This window comes from Pinus tabuliformis, chromosome 1_1 (assembly GCF_031772625.1).
Source record: "Pinus tabuliformis cultivar Carrire ecotype Pingquan chromosome 1_1, CPIR1, whole genome shotgun sequence".
Lineage (NCBI taxonomy): Eukaryota > Viridiplantae > Streptophyta > Pinopsida > Pinales > Pinaceae > Pinus > Pinus tabuliformis.
The window spans coordinates 520277953-520286753 of NC_142297.1; the positions used below are offsets into that span (position 1 = coordinate 520277953).

Below are 8801 nucleotides of genomic sequence, written 5' to 3' on the forward strand. Positions count from 1 at the left end.
GTGAGTGTAGGGAGTAGGTTGGAAGATAGAGGGCTAGGTCACTAAAGGGCTAGAGGATGGAATTACGTGAGGAATGAAAGACTTTGGGAGATATCAGAGTGGAGCAGAGGTCAAAGACGTGTTTGCAGGTGTGATCAAGGTGGAGGACGAAGTGATGGAACGAGAGAAAGCAGTGTAGATGAAACAAATGCTTGTGACTGTTACCAAACCGAAAATGCATTAACCTAAACTACCTATGCTTGTAAATTCAATGAACAGCAATCCAAAACGCGAAGGAGAAAGTGCATGAAGCTGTGGTAAAGGAATGTGGTGCAGGTGTGAATCATGTGGAAGCATCTAACATAACGTGACTGTGGTTGCAGCAATCATGAAATAAAGAAATGCGTATTTTTGGTGGTTAGTCATGGTCTGCACCCCAATCCCAAATGAGATGGCAGTGAGCCTTAACAACCCTTTTTGCTGGAGCTCCAATGGATTATATCTATTCTCTGATAACCTAAACAACTGTAAGCAAATTCACCATAAGCAAATCCTATCTAAATTCATGAAGAACAACTAAATTAACAACCTGTAATTCGAATTGCATGTGGAAATGAAAACTCAGAGTGCTGGAATGAAATGCAAACAACACTACAGCAGAGGGGATCTATGGCTCTCAGGTTGGGCCCTAACCTGAGAGCTATAGTCTCCTTAAGAAAACTCAGAACTGAATCAAAATCTGTCTTCTTTATTCATAATCTCATGTTATGCCAAAACTGGCTTACAATCAGAACTAACACCGAGCTGTAGCTCGTACACCAAATTACAAGCGTAATACCAAAAGTCAAAAAGCTTCTAATCAAGGCTATGGCCTTAGTATTTATGCAAAACCATCATCCAACAAGTTTCCTTGATTTTAGGCACTCGGCTGTCGAACTGAAGTTTAACTGGTGATCCTGTAGGGCAGTCATGCCTGCTGTTCCTGTAGAACAGTTGGCTGCCTTTATGCTCGGTGCTCTATGCTCGGTGTTCTATGCTCGGTGGGGAGATGGATTTGAGCTCGGAGCTACGGTGGGAATCACGAGGAAGGTCCCCAAGACTGTGGACATTCTCTCCTAAAAACCAGCAGTGCCACCTCATTGTCTCCTTGTCTCCTTTTTCATGTCTTTTTCTCCCTTTAAATGCAAAAATCCTAAAAGCATCATGCATTAGTCACGTAGATAATATGTCTACCCTTCTTCCTACAAACAACACGAACAAACTAAGAAATGCATACATAAGCAATAAAAATGAATGGTTTGAGCAAGTAGAATAGGCCAAAATGAGCCCAAATTGTACCAAAATTGGGGCTCATCACACAGCACAACACAACAGACAGGGTATCAATTGAACAATATTTACTGCTTTCATAAAACAATGACAACAGACTTTGTCTGTTCATGTCTCACGATTTTACCTCTCTATCTCTGCAAGCCTCTGATAAAAATACTAAGAACAAGTCTATACCTGTTTCTTCATTCGAGAGCGTTTAGCTGACTCCCGATTAGATTGTTTACGCTTCTGTCGTTTTAATTCCCGTTCATCCTGTTTCACAGGCTCGTTTAGGACATGTACAAGCTTATTTAGTTCAACATATTTAAAGCTCATCAATATATTGGAAATAATTCACAATAAAAAGGTCACACTGTAGGTGAATGCAAAAAAAAAAATACAAAACCCTAAGTTGTATGTAATGGGGATACACATGGAAGTTTCAGAAATATGAAAGGAAAACTTTCCCAAGAAATAGGAAATGACAAATTGATGTGTTGGGGTAAACACCAGAGTGCCCACTTATTACATAGATACAGCCAGGAAATATTCCCTGCTTCTGAATCTCTTCTGGTCTATATCATCAAACTATGCTGCCCTCATATCAGATAAAACTGTTATTATGCATTAAACCATCTATTACTTAAAGAGCCCTACAAATGAGATTTAGCTTATTCAAGTTATAATTGACTGTGGACCACTTCTATCTAAATATTCTTAAGAAATGCACTTATGTTCAAAGGACTTGTAAGAACAAGATGGATATGAGAATATAATGATAGTGTGATCAAATCATATTTCATGGATTGTGCATAACCAGAAAAGATGAAAGAAGGGTTGTCATCCCACAAAACAGTTGATAAAGAAAACAAAGCAAGCACCAAAAGTCTGAGCAAGTCTATAGGAAGATGACGCAAGTAAATCCAGCTTATATTCACTAACCAGCCAACCTCAGAATGGCCAACAGCACCATTAACCTGATGCAATACAAGATAGAATGATACATAGAAGGTAAAGCTTGGTATGCATACCTGGACCCATAATTCAGAAGGCACTCCATCATGACCTGGAATGAGTTGAGATGCTGCAGGAACAATTGTTGTTACACTATTAGTTGTTCCCCGTCTTCCTTTTACAGGAGTTACAGATCCTTAGGCAGGCACATTATAGATGCCCATTCCAATATTTAGATTTGTAGTAGGTAGACTAACTGTTGACATTCCTGGAACAGGTGCTGGTGGAACCAAAGCCATTGTGCTTCTGTTTACAGTTGTATTAGCTTCTCCAGCCTGGGCATTATATGCTAGAGTATTGGCATCAGTAGCACTTGTTCCTGTCATTGTCGTGAAAATCAACAAATGTTACTAAATTACTCCATTAGCTAGATTGATAATATTAGGATTCAGGACTAGATATCAAACATGAACAACGCAACCTTTCTAAAAGGAAGCAGTAGCACACATCCCTTCAAGATGAAATATTCTAGAAGTTATTAGTGATCTAACTGTAATGGAAAATAAAAAGTATTACTAAATTAGTCTGGAAATCAGGAGATCCCCTGATAACAGGATTCATGAATAGCCATAAGAAATTTTAAATGCATTCCGTAATACATGATAGTTAAAACATACCATTAATGGTTAGTGGTTCCAAGCTTCTTGCCCTACCTGTTTCGCATCCCTGAAAAGTATACAGAGTAGAATGCAGTGATAATTAATATAAAACAGCAAAGACATATTTGGTAGAGTACCCAGACAGCAAATAAAATTAATTTTCAAAAATTTGAACCTAAATAAAATGGAAGGAACTTACATTTTGTGAATTGACTCCCTCGCTACCTTCACTTGAACCTTCACTACCGCTGCCTCCACTGCAACCAGCAATTACTTGGATAAATAACAGGCAACCATAATAGAGGATATTAATAGGACTCCAACTCAAAGTCCAGAATCCATTTCCACTTTAATATAAGTTAAGCTAAGATTCATTCCAGGGATTCCAAATGGAATTGTTATACTGTCAGAATTAACTGAAAAAAACAGCTTCAAATACCTACCTCTGTGGGAGTGCACCATTTGTAGAACTGGACAATGCTTTCCCATTTCCTCCTTTTGTACTAAGTATCTGAAGTTTTTCTAAATTTCCTTTTACCTTCTTTATTGAGCTTTGACCTTTACCCATCAAGGACTTTGCTTCTGTTTGAGTGCCTAAAGGGACTGAAACCTATATCCATTGAAAATATATATCAGAACCTCATTGAAGTTTCCCTGATAGCAGAAATTCAATAATAGAATGACCAAATGTCCTGTAATGTTTTGAATACACTATCTGCCGCTTTACTCAGCAAGCTATCGGTTGCAGGATCTGAGTCCTCCACCAAATCCATCAGTTCACATGCCTCAGAGTATGCTTTTAGCTCAGACATTGAAAACCACAAAATGAACCTACAGAAGTTCTCTACCCTACACGGTGTAACTTCAACAGGACATACTCTTTTTTGATAGCGGTTTGAATATTCCACTTTTCTTCTTGCTTTACTCGATGGTCTAAATATACAGATGTATGTCGACACAGGCTAGAATATGCTGGCTGAACATCTAAGAACAAACAAAACATTACCAGAATTAGCACAAAATTTATATGTATCCTGGTCTGGTTTAAAGCTTCATTTTGAAGTATGTTGGCTGAATTGTTCGGATTTAAAACTCTGATATGCACCTTTGTGCTGCAGATTTTGCATCATATGTAAATTCTATACTGATAAATATATCGCTTTTTTCATCTGAAAAAAAAAAGGTGTATGGCGTCATAGAACAGGGTTATCCTTAAACCAGTTTAAAAACAAGCAGTACTGAAAAGAATTATTATTTAGCTCAGACATTGAAAACCACAAAATGAACCTACAGAAGTTCTCTACCCTGCACGGTGTAACTTCAACAGGACATACTCTTTTTTGATAGCGGTTTGAATATTCTACTTTTCTTCTTGCTTTACTTGATGGTCTAAATATACAGATGTATGTCGACACAGGCTAGAATATGCTAGCTGAACATCTAAGAACAAACAAAACATTACCAGAATTAGCACAAAATTTATATGTATCCTGGTCTGGTTTAAAGCTTCATTTTGAAGTATGTTGGCAGCAAACATTGCTGTACTTCTTTTAAATAAACAAGTCATTGCAATCTAAACAAAAACTGGCGGACAAATTCGTGTCTTCAACGTATTGTTGAGTGTTTCAAAGAACAGAAAATGGTTGGTGAAAGCAGCAGTACATGTTGATTTTTCCCAAAATGTATTTAAACGCAACAAGAAATACTACCTACAGTGGATTTTCCTGCACTTAGTTAGGTGACCTCACATTCGATCTGAAAAAAAACATTGAGTAGAGGAAACCTGTAACGGAAGTTTATTACCTGATTTTGCTAATATCAAAACATCCAAAAAGTTGTTCGTATGAATATGCCACAAATCCACCGCGCACACGGGCATATTAACCATGTAAATCAGGCTGCAGGTCGGCATGTGAAAACCATAAGATAATAGGAGCCGGTTGTTTATTATCAAATTCTATTTGAAAGCATCTGCTTTAGACCAGGTTTAACATACTCCATATCTGTCAAGCTGCAAACAATATCAAAGAGAAGCTTAGGTCTGTCTTTACACTGAACAGTCACCACAGAATACCCCCTCTCCAAACAGTTGTCAACAGTCACAAGAGGCTTGGCGTTGTCGTTGTCCTTGAGAGAAAGAGATGCCATGTCTCCAGTTCCATCGAGTTTATCATAGTCACGGTCAGCAAACATCAATTGATAAAGCCGCCTTTCTATGTGAGTGAATCCCATTGACACCACCGTTTTAGCTTCTCTGTGTTAATTCAATTGTCGTATGTTCAGCGACTGCATCTAGACCTACTGGTTTTCCAAACAAAGGCACTACGCAAGGGTTTGTTGCCAACCTCTGCAATACAACGCATGGATGATTGAGAGGGATATTGCATGGATGATTCAGAGGGATCCAAAGCGGTGTGGAGGGATGCAGGGGAGGCAAGTCCTGAGGGATCTAGGGGAGGCAAGTCCTAACGCCCGCTTGGAGAACACCATTGGAGAAACCCTACCTCTGGAATGGCGATTGGCACTCCGAGCTCTTCATTACCCGGACCGCCTCAGTGACATTTTTGATCGACGGTTCTGGTGTTTTTAATCGTCTAACATCTCATCGTACGGCATCAGAGGAGGACACGTAGGCAAAATGGGGGATGGATCTCAGAGGGAAACGCCTTACGGCGTAAAAATAAAAATAAATAAATAGATGAAATATGAAATTTTAATGTCTATGAAATATGAAATTTTAATGTTCATTGACTAGATATAAGCTATGAGATTATTATTTTTTTGTTTTTTGTTTTTTGTAATTTAATTTTTTTATTATTTAAATTAATGATGAGCTGGCCTAATTTTTTAGGACTTTCCTCACTAAAAATACATTGTCAAGGAATCGATGTTAATATATTGATGTAACTATGTCCCTGATGTTTCTGAAAGCATCGCATTCCAAAATGAAATGTTTTTCCGATTCCACTGCCCCAGAGATGCAAAAAGTACACACCCACTCTTCTCAAGCTTCTTTAGGTATTTTCCACCAATCCGTTTCACACCGTAGTTGATGTGAGTCAGTTCTTAATCGAGCAATAAGAATCTTTGCTCTCCATGAAATTCTAGCTCCAATGTACTCTTTTTGTTGGAGATCACATGTGGGGTTGAATTCTTGAACATAGTACTTCTTTCTACCCAACTCTTTTCCCCATATATGCTTACGAAACTTTTCCATAACATAACTCTTTAAATCTTTGCTATTTGTAGGACATGCATTGAGATAAATATTCCATTTTTGCATCCATTTGTTGTTTTGTCTCATCCATGATTTCTTTCTTTCACTCATTCTTTCATTGAAGATAACTTTAGGCCATCTACCTTCTCCCATTTGCTCAATTCTTTGAAGATACCTTATGAGACACACCATAGCAATTGTTTCGATGGAAGTTGCCCCTGTTTCAGTCAACATTATCTAATAAGAAATTGAACTTTTTATTTTAAACTTGCTCATGATCAAGCATTTTTGGATTTTTTCAATTTGCTTCCATTTTGAGATAGGGATGTTGCTAGCCTGTAATTCACACCCATTTAATATCACTAGACAAACTAGGAGCCCAAAAAGCACTTTAATTGTTTTCCGGTCCTATAACTCTGCCTCTCTACATCTGTTTTGAAGAGCATATAATGCTTTCCACCCTCCTAAAATTCTCTTCTTTCTGCAGTGCTCCCAATTAAGCTTCTTGTTGAAATCAATCGTGGGGTACTTGTATTCATTTACTTCTTCGAGAATGTTGCCTTTAAATAAGAACATATGTTGGCTCTACTTCTTTTAATTTGAGAAAATCATTATTTTGGTCTTGTTGGTATTGACTTGCATCCTCACCGCTTTACAAATTTCTCAAGGGCATATAGGTGCATTTGCAATCCCTGGACCGATTTAGCAATCAATACAAGGTCATCAACATATAAAAGAAGATTTATCACAAACTCCCCCAACCGAACGCCATCCCCACCTTGCAAATTTAGCCACTCTTCCAATTTATCTATATATAAACCCAAAAGAGTAGGGGATAAAGAGCAGCATTGCTTGACTTCGATGTCACTTCTAAAGCTTTCTGAAATGCTTGTTGAATTTCTAATTTTGACTTTCACCTCTTCATAAAGTCTATGGACAACAACTCTATAATGAAAAGGAATTTCAAGTTCTTCCATTCTACTCCACAACTTATCTCTAGGGACCATGTCAAATTCCTTTTTGAAGTCAACAAAGCAGCAAAATACTTCTTCTTTGTCCTCCCAAACCTTTTCAATAATGTGTCTCAACATGATACCATGATCTACTGTAACATGTTTCGGCCTAAAACCTGCTTTCCCTTTTGTCATCTTTTCTTTGACTTTCGCCCACTTACTGATTCTATTTTCCACCATGCTGCTAAAGAGTTTTTGCAAAGAAAGGATTGATCATAATGGTTCTATAGTTGGAAGGATTATTAATGTCTCCACTTTTAAAAAGGGGTATTGCTAGACTAGTTGTCCAATCTCTTGGGAATCCTTTTTGAATGACGTTGTTGAATATTTCCATGATGTGTGGTGCAAGAATGCTCATTCCCCACTTTAGATATTTTGTTTGAAGCTCCACCAAGTCCTTTGCCTTTCCTATTTTCAACTTCTTAATTCATTTCTCTACTTCCTATAATGTGAAAAGCTTTGTAGTTGTGTTGATCCTAGGAGGAGGCTCCTCTTTTGATTCTTTCTCATAGAGTTGCCTTGCATAGTCAAAACATTGATTGGTTGTAATATTATTTTCAATTTGCTTCTTCCTTGGTTGAAGTTTCTGCCAAAAACGCTTTGGGTGATTCTTGCCTAGATATATTAACTCTTCTCGCCTTGTTTGCATGAACTCATCTTTTTTCTTTTTTAAAATTTGCTTATATAACTTTACATTCATCTTCTCCTCGCCTGCCTTTTTCAGGGTTTTCCTTGCCATTTTGCATTCATCATCAAACCAAACATTTACAAAAAAACAATTTGATTCAAATTTCCTATTTTTTGCGCTTCTCAAGTGAACTCTGAATTATATTTGTCAACTCATGACTATTGAGGCTTTGGGAACCACTCTTCCCCTTATCAATTGATCTTTCCAACATTGTTTTGAAGATAGTACAATTTTCTTGTGTGAGAAGATTTTTTTCCCTTGATATCGATTGTCGAGAACATTAGATTTTCCTCCTATGTTGTCTTTCTTCTAACCAAGATAACTTTATATACATCTTCTGATTTTAAGTCTCACATATGCTATCCAATATTAACTTCATCTATCCTTTCTATCAAGCTTTGTGAACAAATAGCGTAGTCAACAACACTTGCCCCATTGTATGTGTTGCAAGTGAACTTCTCATATCTTTTCCATTTATCTAGACCATTGCAGATAATTAAGTTGAAACCACCACACAATGCAAGCTACTCCTCTCCAAAATGATTACTAACCTTTGCATCTTTTGAACATCTCAACCATTGGGGATTCTCCTCTTCAATGAGCCAAATAGGATTGTGATCCTCTTTGCAACAAAAAATACTAGCTTGTTGATTTGTTGTTCTAGCATTGAAATCTCCCACTAAAATAACTTATCCCTACTGAGAATATACATCAATATATTGCCTTAAAGATGCATATGGGTCTTTGCTATCTAGCCCCTTATTTTTGTAAGTTTTTGAGAATTGAGGTGCAAAATAGCATGTTGCAATTCTTATGTGGTTCTCATTCTCTGTTATTTTGAACCATAAATATTTTTTATTTGTATCTTCTTTCACAAATTGTATGTGACAACCTTCTTTTACTTCCACTAAAACCAATTTTCCTCCATACCCTTTGCCATTTTCTGTTGCCTCGTTCCAAACTGCTAATTTCAAATAACC

General features: G+C 37.3%; 2 protein-coding genes across 4 annotated transcripts; both read right to left on the minus strand.

The window, feature by feature from the left end:
• Positions 1-1367: 1367 nt before the first annotated feature.
• Positions 1368-3509, minus strand: LOC149214079 (uncharacterized). 2 transcript variants are annotated; one of them, XM_089390848.1, is made up of 5 exons: positions 3347-3509; positions 3103-3160; positions 2958-2970; positions 2322-2623; positions 1368-1563 (listed from the first exon to the last, which is right to left on the minus strand). In XM_089390848.1, the coding sequence occupies exons 1-4, from the start codon at positions 3469-3471 to the stop codon at positions 2442-2444; spliced, it is 378 nt and encodes a 125-aa protein (XP_089246974.1). In that variant the 5' UTR covers positions 3472-3509; the 3' UTR covers positions 1368-1563; positions 2322-2441. The 2 variants fall into 2 exon arrangements, with proteins under 2 accessions (XP_089246974.1, XP_089246973.1); XM_089390847.1 differs by having other exon boundaries at positions 1378-1563; positions 2922-2970.
• A 274-nt stretch (positions 3510-3783) lies between these two features.
• Positions 3784-5342, minus strand: LOC149214080 (ACT domain-containing protein ACR3-like). 2 transcript variants are annotated; one of them, XR_016250372.1, is made up of 2 exons: positions 4707-5335; positions 3784-3887 (listed from the first exon to the last, which is right to left on the minus strand). XR_016250372.1 is itself a non-coding variant. In XM_089390849.1 (2 exons), exons 1-2 carry the CDS (start codon positions 5133-5135, stop codon positions 4797-4799), a joined length of 186 nt encoding a protein of 61 aa, XP_089246975.1. In that variant the 5' UTR covers positions 5136-5342; the 3' UTR covers positions 3913-4796. The 2 variants fall into 2 exon arrangements, 1 of the variants encoding a protein (XP_089246975.1); XM_089390849.1 differs by lacking the exon at positions 3784-3887 and having other exon boundaries at positions 3913-4801; positions 4955-5342.
• Between the last annotated feature and the right edge of the window lie 3459 nt (positions 5343-8801).